At 45.4% G+C, this 24719-nt stretch overlaps 1 protein-coding gene across 2 annotated transcripts in view; it reads left to right on the forward strand.

Moving 5' to 3' along the window:
• The window catches only part of mmp16a (matrix metallopeptidase 16a (membrane-inserted)), a 65981-nt gene that overhangs the window by 14863 nt on the left and 26399 nt on the right, over positions 1 to 24719 (forward strand). The window contains exons 2-5 of one of the 2 annotated variants that reach the window (XM_076761474.1): positions 1484 to 1632; positions 3048 to 3062; positions 3406 to 3528; positions 7739 to 8043. In XM_076761474.1, coding sequence (XP_076617589.1) covers positions 1484 to 1632; positions 3048 to 3062; positions 3406 to 3528; positions 7739 to 8043 — 592 coding nt within the window. The remainder of the gene's footprint in view (positions 1 to 1483; positions 1633 to 3047; positions 3063 to 3405; positions 3529 to 7738; positions 8044 to 24719) is intronic. The other variant, XM_076761475.1, reaches the window with a different exon arrangement.

A 24719-nucleotide genomic window follows, 5' to 3' on the forward strand; every position in this document is an offset into this window, starting at 1 on the left:
CATTGTTGCCGCTCGGAGCCTGACACGAGACTCGCTCACAGTAACAAAAGCTGTAGACACACAGTTCTTCCATTGTTGAATAATGGTGTGCCTTTTATTGCATTCTCCTCGCTGGCGCTCGCACCACGCTTCCCTCCTTGTGCAGTGAATTTAATTCTCAGTGTGTATGCTATCCTGAGCAGCAGGCCTCCGTAATGACTGAAGCAGCTCCACAACATTGTGTGTGAGAATATAGCGCTCGCGTTTCACAGCACAGCGCCGCTGAATGAAGAAAAGAAGGTTTGAGACAAACACGCGGCCTGACAGTTCTGAGTTCATCGGGTCTTTCAGATTCCAGGCCAGTGTTTTTGTGTCGCGTTGGTTCCCGACACTTCAAACAGCACAATTTATTTTTTTTTTTCATCGCTTTAATTTTCTTTTTATTGGTTGGGTGGATTGTGTTGCTAAATGCAGCACTTGGAGAAACGTGTTTACCATTTTTATGATGAAGACTGAGAGAAAACAGAGAGGCTGGGACGATCCAAATCCCTAAATCCTCTTCAGTGGGAAAGCCCTGCCGATCCCCCCCCTCTCCTCCCTGGTCCAGAGATCTGAGCTGTGATTCCCTCTGGCAGCATTTTATGGGGACGCTGAAAGCTCGATTCTGCCAAAGCCTTTCCCTGACAAGCCAAATGACACGATAACAGACGACACTCTGCACTTTAAACTTGCATAGAGGGATCTCTCCTTCGACTCTTTTCTTCACCAAAACGTCTTGAAAGACGTGCCCATTCTGTTATTTTCGATCTGTTATTTTCTCATCTTTTTATTGCGTGCTATCTTGACGACCTTAAATAATGTTCTAGGCCACGCAGAGCGAGAACACGTAGAGTATATTCAGCTGAGTATATTGTCTGTTTAAAGCGCTTTTCCTGCACAGATACTATGAATTCACTGCTGGCAACATGGGAGCTCACACCTTGCTACTGTTAGCCCCATGCTGCTCCACCAAACCAGGTGTGGACTGTAGGGCATTTCAGTGGCAGGTATTTAAGGAATAGATCAACATTTCAGAAATATACTCCTTTGCTGTCTTGCCGGGAGTAAGATAAGAAGATTGATACCACTCTCATGTCTGTATGCTAAATATGAAGTGTAGCTTTATATTTGATGTAAAAAAATTGGCTACCGGCAACAAGCAGAGACTGTTAATTAGTGTGCTTTGGAGGTGCTGATGGGTGGACTCTGTTAGCTTTGGAAAGGCCAGTTTCCCCCCTGCTTCCACTTTTCATATTAAGCTAAGCTAATTATGTGCTAGCTCCAGCACCATATTTAGCATACAGACTTGTGAGTGGTACCAGTCTTCATCCAACTCTCTCCAAAATGAAGCGTAAAAGCATACCTTTAACAATCCTTGCAAACATTACTCCACAGTTGTCCCCCGTGTTGTTCACCTTTTGACTGACCTCTCCCCCTCTCTCTCTCTTCATGTGTTTGTCCACAGGCATGGCTCCAGAGGTATGGTTACCTCCCCTCTGCAGACCCTAGAATGTCAGTGCTGCGTTCTGCTCGAGTCATGCAGTCGGCTATCGCTGCCATGCAGCGCCGCTACGGCCTCAATGTCACAGGGACTCTGGACAGCAACACTATAGAGTGAGCCACACTCCTTTTAAAAGACCTGTGAAGACGCACAGTACGGGACTCTGAGTGCTGAGCTTTGTTCATGATGTGTTTCCGCTTATAAAAATTTGAACAGAAGGGGAAGTTGTGGCCAGTTCCACATGTCGCCTGTTTTAGGAGTTAAATGTTCGTACAAAGCAGCAGCCATGTTTAATTTAGTAGTGTAAATGTTCATTTCTTGTATTAGGCTGCGTGCTGATAATTAGCATGGATTATTTAACGAGTGTTATGTGCAAGTTACCTTTAAATATAGTTTAGAGATTTTCACTGAAAGAGCAAAAACATCAGCCAACAGACAGACATGCCTCTCATATTATATTGATAATTATATTTTCATTAGTGTATAATCGCCTGAAAATAAGAATCATTGCATTTTCGTTACCTTAGAATAAACTCTGTATATCTACAGAGAGAGCAATGCCATGTTTCTACAGAAGCCCAGAATGGACAAACCAAACACTGGCTTCAGAGAGGGCCTGTTGCATTTTTCATGTTTTTAGCAGCTACAGTAGGGGAGGGTGAGGCGAGGAGTGTTCACTTGGTCGCAGTCTGCTTCCTCACCGCCGGCTGTCACTGAATCCTACACACTGGAGCTTCAAGTCTCTCAAAGTGGTCTAGACTTCCTCAAAAAAAAGGGGACAAATGGCCCGACGAGTCTCTCGTTTATCCCCTGTTTTGCATTCTGAAGGCGAACAGAGTCATTTTGCCAGACACAAAGTTACCCTGACCCAGATTAAGTGGGGCATTTTGAGTTGATCAAAGGAGCCCTTTAGAGACTGTACACCTCTATTGTCAGAGGAAAGGCTGCAAAATGTCAAAGTACTAATGCTCAGTAGACAGAACAGGCTCAGCATTCGCCATGAGCAGGGGAGGGTTTAGAGGACTAACTCACTAATTTGTATCTACAATGATGAGAAGAGTCTGATTGGCTGGCTTACATAAACATGGATGTAGTGGAGGGTTAACCCACAGAGGCTTGTAAGAGGTATGTTCAGCTATTGCAAGCGATGCTAGTTATGGGAGGATATTAGAAATAAAACATTGGACAATATACAACATATGTATTTACAGCTCTATGGTGCACTGTAGCTCAGATTTTTAACCCCAGGGCTCCAATCAGACATCATTTTACCTGCAAATCACTAACAACACAGTTCGCTGACATTTGTCCCCACCGACACTGAATCCGCGCTACAAATAGCAACGAGCTCAAATTGGCCACTGGGCTGTAACACGGCAATGTGGTGGCCAGCGGTGTGAATGCAGACTAACATCTGTCCAACCACTGGGCTGAAACAGAGTGAAATGTGATAAGCTGACTGTGTGCCTGTTTTTTTTTTTTCCCTCTCTCTCTCTCTCTCCTCCGCTGCTTCTCTCTGTTGATGTAGCGATAACACGATAAGGTGAGGCGTGCTTTGTGTGTAACACATGAGTGAATATGCACTGTTGTACAGTGGGGATGATGAGGGTTTGCATGTGCTGTGTTTAGATTTTCAAGCAACAGTGGTAACGTGTGGTGCGTTCATGCATAATCATGTATGTCTCATTCGTCTCCTGCCAACACTTTGTCCAATTAGACTTGCTTTTACATACAAATGCACAGAGGCCTCATCAGTAAAATCAGCCTCTGTTTCACCATGTCATCACTGTACATCACTTTTCTAATTATGCTCCTGATGATACCTGCAGCACAATGATCAGGGTATCCCCAGTGTTGATTGGTGGCCTCCTTCATTGTTATTGCAGGTGGATGAAGAAGCCCAGATGTGGGGTTCCCGACCAGATAGGAGGTGCAACCAAATTCAGCGTCAGGAAACGGCGGTACGCCCTCACAGGACAGAAGTGGCAACACAAACATATCACGTACAGGTGGGTGGCTTTCCAAGATTGTGTTCATCAAGTCCCCCCAACATGCGCAGACAACCCCAGCCGCCCACAATGACTCTCCCTGTCAACACGGCTTTTGTCAAGTTGCGAAGACGTGCGGTCAACTACGTTAACCCAGTGTGGGCCTGCAGCCACAAAGACATAACTGATATGTGAGCACATGCAAATACACACAGGCATGTGCACACAAACAGGCCTTCAGGACTCAACCAGTGTCGTTGACCTTTTCGTCATGTTAAGAACCAGCCTGTAAAGCATTTGACTGTATAGGTTCCCCTATGTAAGCCTTTGTGCTTCAACATATCCCCTTTCTCAAGTGTGGAACAAAGGAGCAGCTAATGCACACAATCAAGAGTGTTTGGACAGAGTGCCGCAAAACCAAAGGTTAAACCAGAGTGCGACATTATTTTAAGACAAACTGCAGCTGTTACGAACAAGACAGACCATATTCTTCAACCCGCAGACTGTAGATGAACCAGCTTTATGCTCAACAGAACATGAAGCACAAATGGGAAAAGAGTGTACATGTAGGAGCCACGCATGCGTCAGAGATCCCATCAGCGATTTCATAATTCACAAGAACATTTTCTGACATCCAGCTACATGACTAATAATGTATAGGACAACATGCTGCGGTTATGTAATATTTCTGTTGATTTAGTGAGGTCACAAGCCCAGATTTTGTGATGTTCTCTCCATAATATACTGCTGCGTGGCTCCAGCTCCATGTTTCATGGGATAATCCGTGAGAGGTGGGCTTGTTTTTTCTTTTTGCTCAGCCCTGAGGATAAATGTATAAGCAGTATTACATGCTGAATATAATCTACAATAGTGGGTCAGTAACCTACAGCTGAAGCAGGGCTGTATATCACTGATGGCAGGACATGCCTGTGCATTCTTCTTTTTGAAAAATGACACTGGCATTGGGTTTGGAGTTAGTTTCATTAGTGCTTGGTTCATCATTTGAAAAGAAGAAAATGAGCAGGTGTGATGGAGAGCGGAGGAGTAGATAGGTGGAATTGAGGAGGGAGGAAAGTGAGGATGTGGAGGGAGGGAGGGAGGGAGGGAGGGGGGGAGGGGGGGAGGCTGTGAGGAGAAGCAGCTGCAGAGTGAAAGAGATGAGCTGAGGAGGAGAGAGGAAACCCCAGTGGAAAGCAGAGGGTGCTCTCTGACAGATTAGGGTTATGTAATGGGATAGGAGCATTTTGAGAGTGTGTGTGTGTGTGTGTGCTCATGTGTGTGCATATATATATGTGTGTGTGTTGTGCCTAGCCTCCAGTCAGCAGTCAGATGTGCCCGCAGCTGCTCCTTTTTACCCCAATTGGTGCAGTGGAGGTAGTTGGAGAACGCAGCACGTTAGATTTCATCTAATGAAGCACACAACAAACTCAAATTTAATTAAATTAGCATAAAATTCAGATTCTTTTGAAAGGACTTTCCAGGTCTATTTTCTTTCTGACAGCGTCACACTAACTAAGTTAAATTGCTGAGATGCGTGGATGACAACGATCCAGGAAGCTGCTCGGTAAACTGTGATTGGTGTTTAAAACGACTGCTGTGATGTTAACCCGACCACTCGACTTTGTTGTCTCTTTCGAATAAATTTGACTAACTCGTGGCTAAATAAGAGGGAAGGACGCAGGACTCTCATAGATAATGCAACAACCTTTTTGTTTACGTTATAGCCTCCGGTTTCGGTTATTTCATCTACAGTTAACTATAAACTACAGGCTGACTAGTCCAAAAACAAGCGTTCAAGAACATTGATGACATTTGGAAAGCATAACAAATGCATGGCCACCCTGGGTGCCCTAGGTGTGTGCTAGTTTCCATGTAGCCACATACAGTACTTGCTGTGGGGAGGCACTAATTAGCTTTGGCATCCCTACTGCTCTCCCTGCGTGCAGGTACTATTATGGCACATGAGTTGCATCCGGAATCATTATCACCTCACAACATGAAGTTTAATATTTAATCTGGCTTCAGAGCAGGCTGGGATTCTTTCATGTGTTGTTTTGCAGCTTCTCCCTGCATGTGTTTCTCTCTTTATCCATCTTGCCCTTAAAATAGGACTCACATACAGGGAGAGGGGGAGCAGAATCGAAGGGAAACATGGCTTTATTCCTGAAGAGGCCACAGTGGTTGGGAAGGCCTCTGGATGGAGCAGGAAAAGGACATAGAGAACCCTGGTGGTGCCACAAACTGTGTTGTTCATTTTAATCCAAGTGAAGACAGTCTGGGTCAGCTGGCATTCCTTCCTTCCTTGTGTTATCACCCTACATAATCACCAAAAGTGGCCTAAACTAGGGCGGGCACAGCTTACCCAACAGCCAACCACTGCACACCACTTCAATCAATATTCAAGATTGTTGCTGTAATTCAAGAGCACTGACAAATCCTGAGATGTGAGTGTTCACTTATTGTCGGGCAACTGAGGGCACGCAATATCCAAACGCTCGTTCATCACAATTTATGTCACTTGTGACAAATCTGATCAACAACACGCCATCCGAGCGGGGCTGTTGTTGCTTTCAGCTCGCGACTCTGTTGATTATGACGGGGTCACAGCCGATCAACTGTTCATTTGAAAAATGCGAAAACGACACAGCGCACAACATTTTGAGTACAGGCTTCAAATGCAGTTCAGAGGTTCAAATCAGAATGGAGCTTTAATAGCTCTTCCACTCGTTAACTTGACGACGGAGACGGCGAAATGTGAAAAACTTTGCCTTCTTCTATTCAGACTGCTCACTGTCACCAAAAGCTCTGCTCCCGTTTTCAGCCAACACGTTTCTGATGATACCTGCGAGCGTGTGTCCTGCGGGCTGTCGCCTCCGTCAAACACAAAACCGTCAGCTGAAAGTGAGCGTTTTCCCAAAACCTCAGAGCGTAATTAAAGGAAGTCAGTCTTGAAGGAGCGGATAGAGAAACAGAGGCAGTTTGTGGTTTAGTCCAAGCAATTACAACATTTTAAATGAACATCGCAGGCTATTCAGTGGCACTCTATTTATATTTCATAACCATGCTTTATGCTTCCCTTTTCACTGGGTTTGAGTCAATAATTAATCTGAGCTTACATGAAATATTAATTTGCAGTATATAAATGTGCCTTGCAGCAGTCTGTCTGTCATGCAGACGAAGATGAGCAGCAGTCAGAGACAAAGTACATGTTTATTCCTGTTATGGAAGATGACAACCTGACAGCCACACAGAGACGCTGTGAGGAGGTCACAGGGAACAAAGGAGAGGAGGTGAGGAGAGTACACCAAGGAAGGAGGATGGGTTGGAGGGATAAAAAAGGGAATTCCTGAAACAACATGAAACACCTGAGCAAGAAGTGAACACAAGCCAACCAAGTTTCCACCGATCTGACGCTGCACCGCGGCCCGGAGAAGACAGAGAGCACTGTGTGTTTACAAGCGTCTGAGCTGGATGATGTAAACCACACCTATCCGTCCATCCCGAGAGAGGAGCCGGATTTTAATAGAGCGTGACGCGGAGATATTTTTGGAGCGAATCAGGAGGAGAGAGGTTTTTCTGATTGCCCAAACCAGACTGGGGCTCTCAGCAGGCAGTGGGCTGTTGATAATCCTTAATTAGAAAATAAATTCCAGAGGCAGGAAATTGTCCCGTCCTTTCCACACCTGCAGCAACTCGAAGCCGGCAGGGGAGGATTCAGCTGTTTTCTCTCACAAATCGCTCCATTTAGCTCTCTGCTGGCGAACACAGCGAGCGTGAAATGGCAGCACGCAGGGGAAACGGCGATAGTGGTAGATTTTTTTTTCTTTTTTTTGCCATGGTGTGGTCACGTAGATTGACATGCGGTCGTGGCCGCTCTTTTCAGCCCTTGTGTTGGTGACTGTCCCTCTAAACTGACTGTATTGTTTCCTGTTCCACTGCATCATGATTGAGTGGAGCTGGAGGCCGTTGACTTTGCCTGATTAGGTTCTAATCTTTCATTTTTCCTCCGTGTGGACATCCAGCAGAATGAGCTCCTCATAGGTGTGTTTTTGCGTGGAGGCGCCAAGAGTCTTATCAGACCAATTTACACTAGATTTGCTCATCCTGACAGCCGACTTGAGGCTCACTGGGCCGTAATGATGAGAGAAAATGATCTGGTTGTGTGAACTGGTTAGGGCTTCCAATGTTTTCCCCGTCTAACTTTTCCGTCCTGTATCTCATGTCTCTGCAGCATAAAGAACGTGACGCCCAAAGTGGGCGCGGAGGAGACCCACGACGCCATTCGGCGAGCTTTCGACGTTTGGCAAAATGTGACGCCGCTTCGCTTTGAGGCTGTGCCCTACAGCGAGCTGGAGAGGACCAAGAAAGACGTGGACATCACCATCATCTTCGCTTCAGGTTTCCACGGCGACAGCTCGCCGTTTGACGGCGAGGGTGGCTTCCTGGCACACGCCTACTTTCCAGGGCCGGGAATCGGAGGCGACACACACTTTGACTCAGATGAGCCGTGGACTCTGGGAAACCCCAACCATGACGGTAAGCGTTCATTAGTATTCATGGGAAGGTTTATGACGGCTGCTGCGGGCGCCAAAGCACATGTTTGGTGGCCGCCGCAGCGGCAGCTACGCCAACAACACAAAGTGCAGTGAATGGCATCGTGTTCCTGCTGCAGTTAATGCAGTGAGTGAGACAGACGGTAAAAAAAAACAGTGGTCAGATCTGGAAGCAAAGAAGGAGAATTCATTCCCACCATCAGAGCATGTCTGCCAGTGGTGGCGGCAAAGGAACGCCCGAGCTCACACTGCTGGAAGCACAAATTGCCTCAATACTCAGGGAAGCAAGAGTGTGTGTCAGCCTCTGCTGTGTCTCCAGCGCGCTCTGTGTTCCTGACACCACAGTCGGGTTCACTCAGCGAGTTTACACACAAAAGCTATGGAACAACTGAAGTCATACCTGGTGAAATCGCCAAAGCTATTGACGCTCAGCTCTTTAATGCTGTTTGATGTAATTGTCATCAGTCAGTCACCGCACAGTCCAACCCCCTCCTCTGCACTCTGGGGATGGAGAATGTGATGGTGAAGACAGCGCTGATGAGATATTGAGCCGACTTTGGTTTCACATTTGATTCATCTTCTATCTTTTCAAACGGCAAGGTGCTCCCGGAATAGTTACGTCTCACTACAAGCGCACGTACAGAGAGCGCTGCTGGTTTGACTGCGTATGACAACGCGGATTTATAACTAATGTTTGATATTAAGTCAAATTAAAGGTGTGAGAGGCCGCGGGCATGGCAGCGCGAGAGTGAGCAGAGCGCCGACAGCTTAAATACACCGGCGTGATGGTGAGGGTGCGCTGCATATATTATATGTTGTAGTGAGAGGAGTATGTTATGCGAGTGTCGTAGCACACTCAAATTGACAGCGTCAACTAGCTCGCAGGCTTCACTTCATTAATGAAATATTATTTGCCATTATAGCTCAAAGGTAATGTTATTACCTGCCACTCTCTGCAGAACTGCACGACTGTATCATACAACACGTTTTATGGCTGCTGCAGTGATTAGCCTGAAGGAAACAAATCTCTGGGACGGACTATAATCCTTCTAGGTGTGTTTTGTTTGTCCAAGGTAATTTTATTTAAACAGTCCAGGATTACTAATCGCACATTTGCCTCGGGTGGCTTTACAGCCTGTACAAGGTACAATCCATTTATTAACACTGATCAGACTTTCAACCACATCTCGTGGTCCTTATCAACAAACGGCACAGCTGTCATCAGGTTTGATGTTATTACTGACGTTGGAACAGTACTGCAACAAAAAAAGCATAGTGATACTGAGCGGACAGTTTTCGCTGGTCGTGGACTTTCCGCGGTCCAGCAGGTCTGATGCACGTTGAGGCCGGCTCAGCCTTCTCTCTTCGAAAAAATCCTAGCCTGCTGGCCTGTTGGTGATAATCACATCACCCCTCACTCCACTGCAACCTCGAGCCCGTGCCCTCGCCGAGTTCTCGCCCCCAGAGCTTTGCAGCTTGTCAGGCTGTGTGTAAGCCTTAAGCAGTGTCTGTCTGTCATGCTATAGTGTGGGTTGCATGATGAGCAGCTGTGTTGCTGTTAAGCGTTGTGGTTTGGTCCAGCAGTTTTCGGCTTGTGTGTGTGTGTGTGTGTGTGTGTGTGTGTGTGTGTGTGTGTGTGTGTGTGTGTGGCAACCAGCAGCCAGTCGACCTCTCAACCCTGCACAGCCCTCAGTGTAGTGACAAAATGGCCTTGAGAGTAGATGGAGAAACAGGTGGAGGAAAGAATAGAAGAAAGAAGATGTTGTAAAGGAGCCACAATACAAGTCAAATAGATCAAAGAAAATCCACCAAGGGGTGAAAGCTAAATGGATTCTTGGTTAATGTTCGCGACCGGACGCTTGTCGCAGCAGGACACGTTCCAAATCCGTCTCTCAGATTCTAAAAAATGGATGTTTTCAGCTGTCATTGTCCTCATTAAATCGAAGGGGTGAGCCAGCCCTGCCGTCCACCGAGACGACTCAAGAGGAGCCGTGACTCTTATTGAGTCATGAGTCAAAGCAATGACAGAGATGACTGAGCGAGAGACAAGGAGACGCTCTTAAGAGACAAGGACACAAATGGGGGGGGGGGTTACTAGAAGGAAGGCGGCCGAGATAACAGAGAGAGAGAAAGAGAAGATGAGAGGGAATGGCAGAGTATCTCTAGACAAATATTGGAGGTTCAAGAGCTCACAAGAGAGACAGACGTAGAGGGAAAGACTGAGAAAGCAGCGTAGCGAGAAGTAAAGAAAACATTTGAAGAGGAAAGGGGAGAGAGGAGAGCAGAGCAGAGGAGATGAGTGGGAGCTGTTGAGCGCGATGTGTCGGAAATAGAAGTGAGGAAGTTGCTGTCGAAGACTGAATTTTAAGTAGGAGTGGAGGGGCTTTTGTGGGCTTAGATAATATGTTGTGAACGGCTATATTTAAGGCTTTGAGAACGAGTGCTTTGATCGGACTGACAAGAACCACTGATGCAGGTTGAATAACACAATGGAAGTGAAGCAAGGAGGCAGTCTGCTGTCCACTCATCGAGAGCCGTGTTAAACATATTTAAACACACATGTGCACGTGTAGGTGGAGATACTCTCAATACACACACACACACACACACACACACACAGTGTTGTCATCCCCGTCCTGGAGGAAGGGGAAGCAGCTGTCGTCGAAAACTATGATTCACTCCCTTCAACACTCACAGACACACACTGTCTCTCTACCCCTCAATGCAATATTAATACAGTCCTGCTGCGGCCCACACTTCTGTGAAAACATCCCATAATGCATGCAGCTCTATTCTATCCGCACTCTCCAGCTGGCTTTGTCGCCAAATGTGAACATGCACTGGCTGAATCCTGACTGCTCGCCGTGGTGGTGGTGGGGGTGACTGGTGGATTCCACGGCCTCTATTTTGTGCTGAGATATCGAATATCTTCAAATGTCACAATACTTGAAAAATACTGTGAATATCAGGTACTCTGAATTCCAGCCAGATTGTTTTTTCTGGTCTTGGCACGATAGCAACACCTCTGAGGCTGTGTGTCGATTTTGGCAGACGAAAACTAAAAAACCTGTCAGATAATTGCGCTGCAAGTATTACTGTTGTTACTGTAGCGGTCAAACGGCGTCACGTGCCAGCATGTGCTCATATAGCGGTGTATTTATCAGCTTAATATGACACGTCTCATGCGATGACATATCGATACTCCGGCTGCAGGATCTCAGAGTCAGCCAGTCTTTCTTTTCTTCCAGCAAACAGCCAGTTTATACCTCTTTAGCATTGAGAGGAGGTGTGTGTGTGTGTGCGTGTGTGTGTGCGTGTGTGTTTTGTTTGTGTGGATTTTGGCACACACTGTTTAACCTTAATTAAAAAATACGTTCTAGGTTTAATTCCTGCTTTGAAAAAGGCCTGATATCAATACTTTAGTGTAATTGAAGTCTTACACCATGTATTGAACATAATAGTCACTTTTACATGAGCACATAATGCATAAAGATCCTTTACAGTTGAGCTGTATCCTGAATGAATGAAACAGTAAATATAAGCAGAAATATTGAGCAGGAAACATCATTAAATGATTCAAAATAGATAAAAAACCCATAAAACTATAACAAATTTCAGCTAAAAAAAGCCAAATATACATTAAATGTGGCTAATAGAATAATTATTGCTCTCTGTGCCGACAGTATATGACAGCAGGTTTATTGTGATAGTATTGTTCTTGGACTTCGCCTCTCAGACCTACTGTATGTGTAATCAATTCAGCTGCAGCATATCCATCAGAGGGGGATGTCACTGTTATCAGACTTTTGATGAGACGGCACATATCAGCATAATCTAAAGATAATCTGGAACAGTGAAAGCATTGGTGGGCACTGGGACTGAATGCAACCCTTTTGTCTGTCTGAATGAGGCCTTACGCCCCTGAAAGGAGTGACGCTCCCTGGATTATGATGTTTTCTCATCCAGTGCCCCTGAATGGAGACAATGGGGTGAAGGTAAAAAAGCCATGTGCCTCACTGAGCACTGACAGGTAGGTTGTCTCCAAATCTCGGCCTACAGAGGCTGATAATGGCATATATTTCTGGTGCAACTAGTTTAAAGGATTTTCAACCCACCCATCACCCCTCTCCTCTCTCCTCCTGTATCCATGCCATGGAGGGAACAGCTGGGATTGATGTCACTTCAGCTCACAATGTCTATGCTTCCCTTTCTCGTCTCTCTGTCTTTTCGTCTCCCTCCTTTTATTTGTGTTTTAAAAGTTACAACAACACACACACATGCACGCCCTGTAGACAAGCTCCTGTCCAGTAAACTGCCCGTGCCTGTCGTCCCTAATCCCCGCACGCTGTTGTCGAGAAGGATCAGCCATCGCGGCGACCGTCGCCAGCATCCCGTTGTAGATGTTACTGTAGTTGTTATGCATGATGACGTCACTGATGCAGGATTAATCCCAGTCTGCATGGAGATAAACACTTGCATACACGTGTTTAAGCACTCACTCACACACTTTCTGTCTCTCACACACACACACATGCATGTACTCGCACTGTTTTGTCTGCACCTCTGCTCACACTGCAACTCAAGCATTTGAGGATGGAGGATTACTCAGAAGTTACAGTCAGAGGCGTTTTCAGCACACGCAGCAGAATCGGGTTCTTATTAGGATTAGCTAATGGCATTTTAAGAGACTTGGCTATACAGCAGCTGCGTTCTTTATGTGTGTGATTTGATGCTTTTATCATATAGAGGAGAACGTGGTGTCTGCAAAGTCAGATTCCATCGTAGAGTTTGCGTTCATCCGCTCACGCCTCTTGGCTGTTTTGAAATAACTTCCTCTTGTGACTTACTGCCTGATCACCTTCGTCAAGACAGTAATTTGACTGAACGTATTATTATTATCTGAGGCAAGTAGTCAGACACAGAACCCCAATCATTATACACACCTTGACTAGTCCTCAGTCTGTGCTTTGATCCTCAGTTTGATCTCCTGTCCCTCTGAATATCAACAAATAAGCCATTTTAATACCTCATCTTGGGCTTTGGGGAGTAAAATTTCCAATTTTGGGAAATGCAGCTGCAGCACCTTTAATGTCACTTTGTGAAGCAGAGACTGTCCTTACCAGCAGCAGCAGCAGCAGCAGCAGCAGCAGTGTTATCTATGCATCATGACCACAAAGATGAGGAAAGTCTTCTTCACACTCTCCTCTCTGTGTGTGTGTGTGTGTGTGTGTGTGTGTGTGTGTGTGTGTGTGTGTGTGTGTGTGTGTGTGTTAACATGTGCTGTGGTTGCCAGTGGATGTGATCGCACCACATGTCAAGCCCCTGTACTAGAAACTTTGCTGTGCAGCATATCATGCCTGAAAGGAGTTCAGAGCAGCAGAGAGGAAAGAGGGTTTGACACAGAGGTTTGGAGAAATCCTTTTTTATGAAGACTAACTGACGGATTTACCCATTTCCACTCCCCCTCCCCCCACTCTTGTTCACTACAAAGTGTGCGTATCAGCCTTTGGTGCTGCTTTAAAACAACGGGGCTTGCAGTCAAGGGATTGGATTTGTTTAAGCAATATTTCAATGAACAGCAGTGGATTAGAGAACCACTTTTTGCTTGAGGAAATTGTTTATGGGTTTTATGCCGCTGTAATCTGTTCATATCAGATTGGTCTTGTTGCCAAAGTGGAACACATTGGCAGAAAGAGTAAACTGGATATCTACAATCTGGCAGTTGCACTTGACATGTACATACATGCGTGTAGCGACTGTATACAAGAAAGATCAACATGCTTGTTGATCTTATGAAATTGTGCAACATTCCAGGTGATTTTTGCAGTGTTTGACTTGTGTACTCATGCTGAAGTTAGATAACAGCGCTGTTATGGCACCTTACACATCTTTCTTTCTCAGTATGTCCTTTTTCTCTTTCCCTTTTGAGCTGTCTAAGATGCACAAAGTCAAATATGAAGAAAAAACACAGTGACTGGCGTGCTCTCACGCAGTCTGTCTCGTTTTATCTTCCACTGTGGGCATTCACACGTTATGTTAAGGATCACACAATGATAGCTGCTAGCTTATTATAGCAAAGATGATGCATGATGGCTGAGAGACAACAGGGAAGGATTGTGCAGAGGTGGACGATCAGCCAGTATCCTCATTGAGAGTGCAGCATCCCTGGGCAAAACAGAGAGAAGTGGTCCTGGAGCTCCTACAGCTGCCCTACATTCCTAGACTGCCTGGCTTTAGAGACGGTGAGGGATCAATAGATGGAGGGCTGGATGGATACATGGGAGAATGAACTAAAGACATAATAGGTTGTGATGGGGAAGGGCAGATGTTGGACAGGAAAATAATGCAGAGAGAGTAAGAAGATGAAATAGATGAAACATGGGGATACAGAGAGGGGAGGATGGCGGAGGGATTTAGTATGAGCACGGGATGGGGATGAAAATAAAACTGGAGCTGAAGATCGAGATGATTAGTTTCCTTTCATCAGAGCTCAACGTGCCTCGACCACTTTTGAAAGGGAGCGCATTTGCAGAAGGCGTGTTTTTTTTTTTTTTTTTTTGTTCGACAGTTTTCAATCTCCGCGCAGCAAAAAGGGCGAACAAGCAGGCGCTCATCCGTGCTTTATCGCAAGGTCATCTTTGTGGGCTGAGGGTGCCGTGTTTTCCTTTGTCAGAAATCAAAGCGATTCACGTTGGAATAGATAAGACAGATTCCATTATGCTTTCCGTCACACGGAGGCTGATTGGATTTTACAAAAAAAAAAAAAAAACAACAAAACTCGACACCAGAAGAAAAAAAAAAAAACAGTTTTATTGCCGCCACTGCATACCATGAGCATACACAAACACCCAGTCTCACCCGAGGGTGACTTATAAGGCCTGGTATGCCTTCAAGGACCTCCAGCTTCTGGTAGTGTAACATAACAGCATGCGTGCTAGACCTACACACAGGAAATGAGAGATTCCAGGGCTTTATTATTTTCTTCACCGTTGCCCCAAAAATGAGCCAAAGAGGTTAGAAAAACAAGGAGGGAAAATACGCCAAGAATTTATGTTTCCCGGTATTGGGATTAGATAACGGGGGCTTGGTGGTGGGGAACTCAATGACAGAGTGATGCTTGGCTAAGGAAGGGGATGTCCGTATGGGCTCGACATTGATCAGCTGATTGATTGATGGTGGCAGGAGAAAGCTTGGCTCCCTGGCCTCCATTGGCAGAATGGTTCATCATTGACATCCAATCCTGTAACTTGATTGTACGTACAAAGCGGTCGTCATTTTGGGGCGTTTTTACCAGCAGACAGTGAAAGGAGATCAATGTTAGGCCCCTTAGCGGCGGGCGGTGCTGGCATTGTCACGTGGACCAGCCTGCGTCGAGGAAGGAAAGAGAAAACATAAGGAAAGAGAAAAAAAAGAGGTGAAAATCAGAGGTGTTAGAGCGAGTACATGGGAGGAAAAAGGAAGAGAGGTTGAGGAGTAGAGGAGCATATGGTGTCCTTGCAGGTTTATTTTTAGGTCGCTACTCCTACTGGGTGATGAGGAGGAAGCAGAGGACTGTCTTTTCCGCCCTGTTTGTCTGTTTCTTTCATTCCTCTCTCATCACTCTCACTTTCTCCATGAAGTTCAGTGGGTTTAGTCGGCATGACACTGGGTTTGTTTCCAAAGCGCTGTTACACTTCAAATATTAATGACCGTAAAAACAAACCTGATTCTCATATGCAGGTGACTGTTAGAGAAACCCACTGCTTGCCTGCCCTTTTTTTTGCATCAGGCAGTAACATATTTAACAGCCTGCAGTCGTCCAGGCTGAAGAGGCATTTCTTCTTGCTGTCCAGACATTGAAATTACAGTGTGTGTTTCCAAATGAAGGACATTAGGTTTGTCTGGAGAGTCTGGAGAACTATGACCATTCAGTCTGTGCTTCGTCACGGTCTTTTTTTAGGTTTCTTATCAGGTGTTTTGGTCAGTTTGTCTGCCGCTGCATGTGATTCCAGTTAGTGTTTGGATTTCTCGTTCCATCCCTGCAAGTGATGAATTTTTGTTTTTCTTCAGCTATAATTTGATGTAACGTTGCGAGTGACAGCCTCCTCAGCGACTTGTGTTTGACTGAGGCTTGTTATGTCAAGAGAGCTCCTAAGGTGGAGGGAGGAGGACTTTTAACAGCCTGTAGAGTTTCTAAAGCAGAGGAGAAAATGTCAAAAAGACACAGAGATAGGAGAAATGTTTTTCAAATGCTGAATGACAGTGAGTCAAAATGCCAAATGGAATGTTTGCAGTCAATATCATTAGTGATCTACCATCCAACACTATAAGATTTCTAACCCTAACCCGCTATTTGATTCCCAGTGGTATGAAATTCTCTGTCATTTCCCGTTAAACATAGATATTTTTAGAAAATGAGTTCTGCCTGAGTTTTAAGTCTGGCAGTAATAAGTGAGAAAGTCTCATTGAAGGCCTCCTTTAGTGAAAAAGAAGCGTGTCATCTGCATAAAGCAGGATTTGCCTTCTTTGTCTAAAATTAGACAAAATATTTAAAATTCTTTTTATAACGTCACAAAGCCTTTGATTAAAATAATTGCTGAAGATAAGAACTGATACAAAATCTTGTCTTTTTGTCTCTCAGCTCTTGCTCAGTTAAAAGGGGAACACAGAAAAGTGAAACAATTCCTCATTCTTTCAAGGTTGTTCAACTTCTCAGAAAACCTTCTTTCTTTCTCTAAAGATTGTTAATCTTTTCTATGTCCTTCTGTCTCTTTGTCCCTCTGTCTCCCCTGGTCTCCGGCTGCCTCTCTCTATCTCTGGGAGAAAACAAATGGAGAGGATCAGATGCTTTTTCTTACTGTGGGAGCAGATCTTTATCTTTTACAGGAAGCATGTGTCTGTGTGGGTCCTGAGGACGTCCAGCGTGGCTACAGTTGAGCAGGCAGTAGGAACAGTATTGATGGTTGAGTTTGTGGGAGGACACTGGCAGTAAAAGAGCACTGAAAGCTACAAACACACACACACACACACACACACACACACACACACACACACACACACACACACAAAAAAAAAGATTTCAAGGGTGCTGGTAGAACTCACTACCTTGTAGGCAGTTTATCTCAAGGATGCAGTGTGACAGTCGACATTACATGATGTAACACTGTGATATGATATAGTGCAATGTAATAGATCAGAGGATACTGCGGGATCCAGTCTAGGAACGTGATTCGATGCATCGCTGCATGGCACAATGCAGAGACATATGTTATCGAGCATAAACCATGCTGGGTATCTGTGAGATATGGTTATACATAGCACGCAGTATGTTCAAGGACCAGCAGTGAGTGAGCTATGAGGATTTTGTTGCCCTGGGCTTCATCTCTCAGGCAGCACGCAGGCTGTCCTAACCTGTGATTGGTGGAGGTTGCACAGGGCCTGACAGGATGAGTGCAGATGCTATTCAGGGCTTGGAAAAATGCTGCCAGCTTTAAAAAGAAACTACAATTTAACATCCGTCAAAGATGTGAAACGCAGGACTGTGGTCTTTAGAGTAAAGATGCAAATGAACTGAAACTACATGTAATTTTAAGTGAGGATAGCTGCTGTAAGAATACAGCAGATACCTTCTTTGTTAGCCTTACATTGTTATGAATGCACATTTGAATTTGCTGGATCGAGCACCTTTAATACCATCTTTATTGTGTGTAACCAGTTTAAGTTCATTTCCAAGTCCGAATCCCCCCTTTGAAAAAGATTTAAATCATTGCTTTCACACTTTCTCAAAAAAAAAAATAAGATCAGGAGAAAGAAAGCAGACATATCACCATGCACCCCCCCACCCCCACCCCGGGCCGCCACTAGAAATAGACGGCCGCCTACTGACAGCAGCATCAACTTCCACGTGGGCGGTAGTGCTTTCTTCCGCCCCCACAGATGAATAAACACACACACACACACTCTCAGAAGCGCGTGCACAAATCACGCACCTGGGGAGACTTGCCCTCCCACTGGTCAGTCAGATGCTCTCATAACCTCGTACCCATAATCCTTAGGAAACAAAAAGTGTAAACAGCTCTGCCTAGGGTCCGTCCCCCTCCTGAGAACACGCAGGCATTAACACAGTTCAGGGAGTATCGCTCGAGTCGTTAGCGATGTGTGACATGTGCTTTGTTTTACGTTGAAGAGATGAAGCAGCCATGTTGTTATCAATGTTACATGTTCCTAAGCGAATCTTCAAGGAGGTTTTAGCACAGCGGTGACCCACTGAAGCTCACACTTCAATGAGAAATCTCACCCTTTGTTACTGTTTGGATCACTAAAGGAAATGTGGGTTTCTACAAGCCCAGGCTGTCACTTGTAACCTCCATTAAGTCCTCAGGCGAGAAGCTCTGTGACGCATCCACAAAGGCAACATTTGTCTGTGAATATCAGATTTGTAGTTCTGTATTATGTAAGAAAGTCTCGCATAATGATGCTCCTGTTGATGTAGTCATAAAAGCTGTTTAAAAGCACTTTCTTTTACTTCACAAGATAGAACAAAAACCTGAAAGGGTTTGAAGTGTCAGTGGAGGTGCGAGCATTGAAAGGAGACGCAGCAGTTAAAGAGATGAACGCAGTTAACACATCATTTAAAGCACAACAGCTGAAAGCCGCTGAACTGTCAAGTGAAGAGTAAGAGATGAAGGGTGCCGAAGAGTAAAATATGAAAGCAGTTGAAATGTCAGCTGATGAAGTGGAAGCGCTGGAAACAGTTGAAACAGACTGAAACTTCTTTCGGCGCCTCCAATTTAAACGCTATTTTTACTTATCCTGGCGGTCGTATTTCAGCTGCCGCTTCAACGTCACTTCTGTGGTAGGAAGTGACAGGAGAAGCGTCGGTTGGCAGCGAACGCTTTCTTTTTTTCCCTACAAGAAGATAGAAAAAATGTGGACTCAGGCTGAGGGTTATTGGGCGGTTGGTGGGTCATCACTTGCTGATTTGCTGAACTTACCAGAGAGCTCAAGAGGATCCAAAGTGATCCTTTACAAAGTATGTTTACCTACACCACATTAAAGAGGAAGACGTTTATAAGATCTGTGCTATTTTTCTGGTTTGGAGCTTCATTAAATGTTCTGTTACCGTTACCTCTCTGTCTAATTCGCAGTTTGCTCCAGCGTTCTTGAGGTGAAGTAACATTGGCGTTCACTGTGCCCTGTAGACACAGCTGCAGCAGTGTGTGTGTGAGCTTGTGAAACGCACACGTGAGCACCACCATTGCTGGCGAATGCATTATTAATGATTAATGATCACAATGAAAATGTACATACATCCCCGTCTCGCTCACAGGTGCTGCACAGAGATAAACATGACAGGAATAAAGGATGTCCTTTCCTTGGCAGCAGTTTTTTCCTCCTTTCTGCTGGTTTATTTACCTCGAGTCCACTGAAACGGCCAATATTTGGATCCCTGGCAACGTTCCACGCACAGAATTTCAGGCTGTAGCACTCTCTGTAAATAAATAATTACTCCAGTGTACATATGTTGCTCCCATCAGCTGGGGGTTTTGTTCTCTGACAAGCTTGTGAGAATTAAGTGTAATAGATTCAACAGCACAAGTGTTGCTCAACCAATGTCAACAGCCTAGAACGAAGGGAACAGAGAGAGAGAGAGGGCAAACTAGAGTGAAAGGGTAGGAGATGTGGGGAGGGAGGAGAGCAAGTGGAACAGCACACTGTTCTCCTCTATTGGACGGTGGAGCTCTGCGGGTAATGCGTGGCACTGTGACTGCCAGGGTTAGGTTTAGTAACCACACTAACAGTGGATTCGTCAAAGTTTCCACTGGTCATCGTGGTATTTCTCAAATATCAAACATATTCCAATAAGAAACAGCAAAATAAAATGGTAACACCACTATAAATAGTGTGAAGTGATAGGAATTCAGTGTTATTAGACGTAGGGGTGGGGATGTATGGCTGTTGTTAAGTGCTGCGAGTCATCTCCAAAAGCAGTGCACATCACACGTCAGTCTTTCTGAGTTTTATTTCAGCAGCGTCGTTGCTATACAGCATCTAACAGCGGCAAATGAAATACTTAATGAAGTATTCAGCTGTTCGTCCTCATCAGGCTCACGCCATGAGAAAAGAAATGAATTAGACCAAAATGAATAGAGCCCCTGAAAACTGCACGCAGCACAAATATGAGCCTTTAAATGCGCATCTTTCACACATGGAACGTTAAAACTGTCCTTTGGAAACCCTGGACCTGCATGTAAATGTGGGAAATAAAACGTCCAATAGATAAAATAAATTCCATTTGTCACACTGTGTTTGAGCATAATATTTTATTATCATCCTGATCGTCTTGTGGCTCCAGGTGAACGAAGGTGTGGGCTGCTGCTGTGGTTTGCTTTGGTGAAACGCACCATGTGGCACGCGGCGGCTTTCTGCTCTGTCCTGTGAGGGCATGTTGGAAGCAGAGAGAGTGTGAAAGTGAAGCAGGCAGAATGCACCATTGTACTTTGGCTGCATTCTCCACAATGGTCACTCTGTCAAGTCAGGCACACGGCTCTGGTTTGACAGCCAGCAGAGCTCTGCGAGCCCGGGGCCCTCTGAGCCAGGCACTGAACCACTGGGCTGAGATCCTCTGGCAGCTTGTCAGTACAGCACAGCACAGCAGTCCTGGGCGGCCAGTGCTCTCATTGACTCGCACTCCGTTTCGCTGTCTGTGCTGCCTCTCTGGACTCTTCACATATCTCCTGCTTCCTTCAGGGTCAAGGTTGCGCTGATATCTGACGACGTACCGGCTCAGAGAAACATCCAGTGTCACTGCTGTGAACTTCACCTCGGCTAGTGGATAACAGCTGATTTCCTTCCTTTTCCTTTTCCTGCTCTCCATCAGCGTCAGGGACAGTAAAATATCTAACAGCAGTATCAGCAGCTTACTTCACATTTTAGCTTCTTAAAAGCCAATGCCAACTCCTGAACTAAAGCTGGTCCCTTCTGTTCAGTGTGACTAAGGTTGAGCATGAAGAGTGCTTTGACTTTTACTGTTGCTACTGGAGAATAAGATGATTTTCATGCCTCAGTGACAGCTGTGGTGGGAGGCATTAAGGTATTCAGGTTGTCCGTCCATCTCATTGTCATGAATGCGATATCTCTGCAGGGAATTCCTTCATATTTGGCACACATGTTAACTTGGACTCGAGGATCAGCTGGTTAGAATTTGGAGGTCAAAGGTCACTGTGATTTTTAGCCATAACTCCAGAATTTCTGCGCTATTTACAGCAAAACTTCACATAAATGTCTCACAGGATGACATGAAGAAGTGATCGCATCTTATACCCAGAATGTCAAAAGTCAGATTCACTGTGACGTCATCATAATTGTGTTAAATACCATTCAGTTTGAAATCAGTTCAGATGAACACATTTGGACCATGATGGCTGTGTTGAAGAAGGTGTACTTAAATTCATCCATCAGGGCAGTGGGGGGAATACCAGACAAAACAGGTGAGGGACCACTGCCCTACACCCCCAAAAGGTGTTAATAGCATTCTCAGGAATGTTCCTGAAATTGCATTTAGCACCTTTTTGCGTTTGCTTCACCGTGCTGCTCTGCTTCGGCAATTTTTTCCGAGCCCATTCCTGAAAGTGCAGCGTCAGCCGCTCGGGGAGTTGTGGGAGCCGAACAATGGGAAACATTTGAGGTCCTCTGGGACAAAGAGAGTGCTTATGTTTGCTGAGACTCGGACGGCAAAACAACAGCGACGAGATAACAGTAGTAACAGTCGCAGCTGTGTTTTCCAAATAAAGGGCGGAAGAGTTAGAAATTGTCGGTCTCTGCTGGGCATCCTTGTCTGTACAATTGGAGGAGTGAGGGTTCTTACAGCTTTGTTTGCAGGCTTTAGCTGGTTCAAGATGTTGATATGGCGTTAACGTCACGAGGGGTTGTTGTGTTTTCCAAATCCTTCCTGGCTCGAGAGAAAAAATTGGTCCCTTGATAGAGCTGGTGATTTGTCAAAAAAAAAAAAAAAAAGAAGATGAACATCTGAAAGCTCGGAGAAATCTTGAACAGTGAAGTGGACAGCCTTCTGGTCACCCGTGTCTGTTGCTGACACCGAACGTCATGTGTGGAGTGAACCACGGGCGCTTCGTTAAACAGCAGGAAGCAGAGAGGCTTACAGTCCCCGGGAGACCTGCGCTGACAACCTGAGCTATTACTGCAATTGAGTAGCGGTGTCCAGGGCCCCATATCTGATTTGTGGGCCAGTGTGTGTTTAGCTCTGTGTGTTTATGTCTGAGACCCGGTATTGCCGTGTCACGTGTGCCCCCAGCCAGCAGATGGGCTGTAGCAGCAGTGGCATGTGCAGGGAGCCGGTAAATTATGGAGAAAGGGCCAGGTAGAGGTTTCTGGTTCCTAATCACAACCCCTGTTTACTTTACTGCAACCCTGTGGGGAAAGACGCCGAGAGAGCACGTCTGATCATAAATCTCCGGTGACTCTCCTTCTCCACCTCTTCCACTCCATCTTCCCTCCCTTTATTTTTCTGTTTTGCCCCCCCCCTTCTCAGCTACACTATCTCATTAGCAGCAACCTTGACCTATCCTGAGGAGAGTGTCGACAAGACTGCTGCTGCCGCGGGCTGCCACTGTGATCATTGCCCACTTAACATGGAAAAAAAAAACGAAGAAATGATTTTACCGTGCTGGAATTTTGTGCTTTCTTACTTGAGATGTAGATTTAATCCTTTAAATAGTTGACGGGATGAGATATTTTATGCTAAATCCTTGGCTGAACGGGTGGATGTCACGGATGAGAGTGATGAATCACAGTGTGGTGAAAATACAGGACTCATTTTCTCTTCTTCTTCTCCTCCCGCAAACAAACAAAAAGACTGCTGCCCTCGGTGGGTTATCACACGAGCCCTGCAGGGCTTTGTAATAAACCGGCATTGTTTTCATCAACTGTATCCTGCCGCTGAAGCCCGCTCGCTTTATGTTTTGTGCTCGGGCCTGAGATACAGCCTCTGACAGGAGGGTGATGTTACAAATGCCAAGGTCAAAGGTTACAGCTGTACAATTCATCATCTCCATCTTTTGTGATCGCTGGAACATTGGAACATCTTACAAGATAACAAGTAGTTGCGAGCCTTATCATTTTCCTCGCCTCAGCCCCCCCCCCCCTCTCTCTTTATCATCCTGTTGTTTTTTTCCACTCTCCTCGTGCAGCTATCACTCCACACGCCCTTTCTCCTCAGCTTACCTCACCTTTTTTTATCTCTGTATTTATCTTCGTATCTGTGTCTCCCGCTCATCTCTTCCTCCCTCCCATACCTTCATGTCTCGCCCTCACCTTGCTGCTTTTCTCTTTCTTGCACACTATCACCTCGCGTTACCTCTTTGTCTCTTTCATTCTTCACTCTCTGCCTCATACCCTCCCCCGTCACTTTCCTCACTCTGCTGTCCCCCGTGTAGGCTCTGTGTACCTTCCAGCTGATAATTAGCCAGGCAGTACACAGTGCCTCGGCTTTGTTTGTGGCCTCGGGGCCAACAGGATGTCCCTGTCTACCACAGCGTGACTTACATGAGCAGCCGACACAGAGTGACAACGCTGACCTCAAATGGCCCCAGGAAGCAGAAAGACCGACTCAAGATCGAGGGACGGATGAAGACGAAGATGGAAAAAGACAGACAGTGCTTCAATTTACTCATTCGGCTCATGAGATCGGAGCATCTGTCACATCAGGATTTCAGCACTGGTACAGCTCTGCTGTACTTCTGTTGCATTTGGCCGTACATGAAGACCTTAATGCATTTTAACATTACATACTGTGGATTTTCAAAGAACAATTAGATCAGTTGACTAAATAAATGCAATACTTGTGCTGGGCACTGTATCGTGTATCGTGTGGTTTAAAGAAATGTTTTGCAAGCATGTACTCTGTAATGTTTTTGTAGATGTGTAGGTGCTATTCTTTTTCTCGTGTGTGACTCAAACATATATTTATAGTCCTTTTTTTATATATATATATATACACACACACACACACACACACACACACATACATATGGTGGCCCAAATAGTGCCATTGTAATTACAGTATAACAGAAAATCTCAAAATGCTCACTTTCGGAGGTTTTGGTGCAAATAAGTTCATTATGACTGCATGCGTAGTTTATCAGTTATATACTGTGTTTAAAGCTCCATTCACCCATTACGTCTGTGTCATTACATTAAGGTCTGTGAGTCTCATGATCAAAACTTCTGCCAATCAGCACCTGCGCACTCACCAGGCAGGCTTTTTTCAGGAAATGCTTCTGCAGCTGACTGCTCTACAGTCCTTTGCACCAACAGTACATCTACCAGAAAGCAGAAGGAGAAACCAACCACTTACTACAATTGTGTACAATAATTGCTCTCACTTCTGTTCCACAATTAAGTCGGCAATGATATTCCAGTGTTTAAAACTGCCTCATTGAGCACTTCTACTCCTCTGCTCCCGCTGCCATGATAGGCCATGGCCCAAAGAAGGGTGTTCAGCTGCAGAGGAGTGTGACCCCGTTTCCACCAAGCGATTCCTAAACCGCTGAGCCGTTTCTCCCTTCTCTTTATCTCCTCTCCGCCTCTCTTTATTTGCCATAAACTCTATCTCCAGACACTTGTTCAATATTACAAGCTTGCATAAATTTTGCCTCACTT

Source organism: Chaetodon auriga, chromosome 21 (assembly GCF_051107435.1).
Source record: "Chaetodon auriga isolate fChaAug3 chromosome 21, fChaAug3.hap1, whole genome shotgun sequence".
In the NCBI taxonomy this organism is placed as follows: domain Eukaryota; kingdom Metazoa; phylum Chordata; class Actinopteri; order Chaetodontiformes; family Chaetodontidae; genus Chaetodon; species Chaetodon auriga.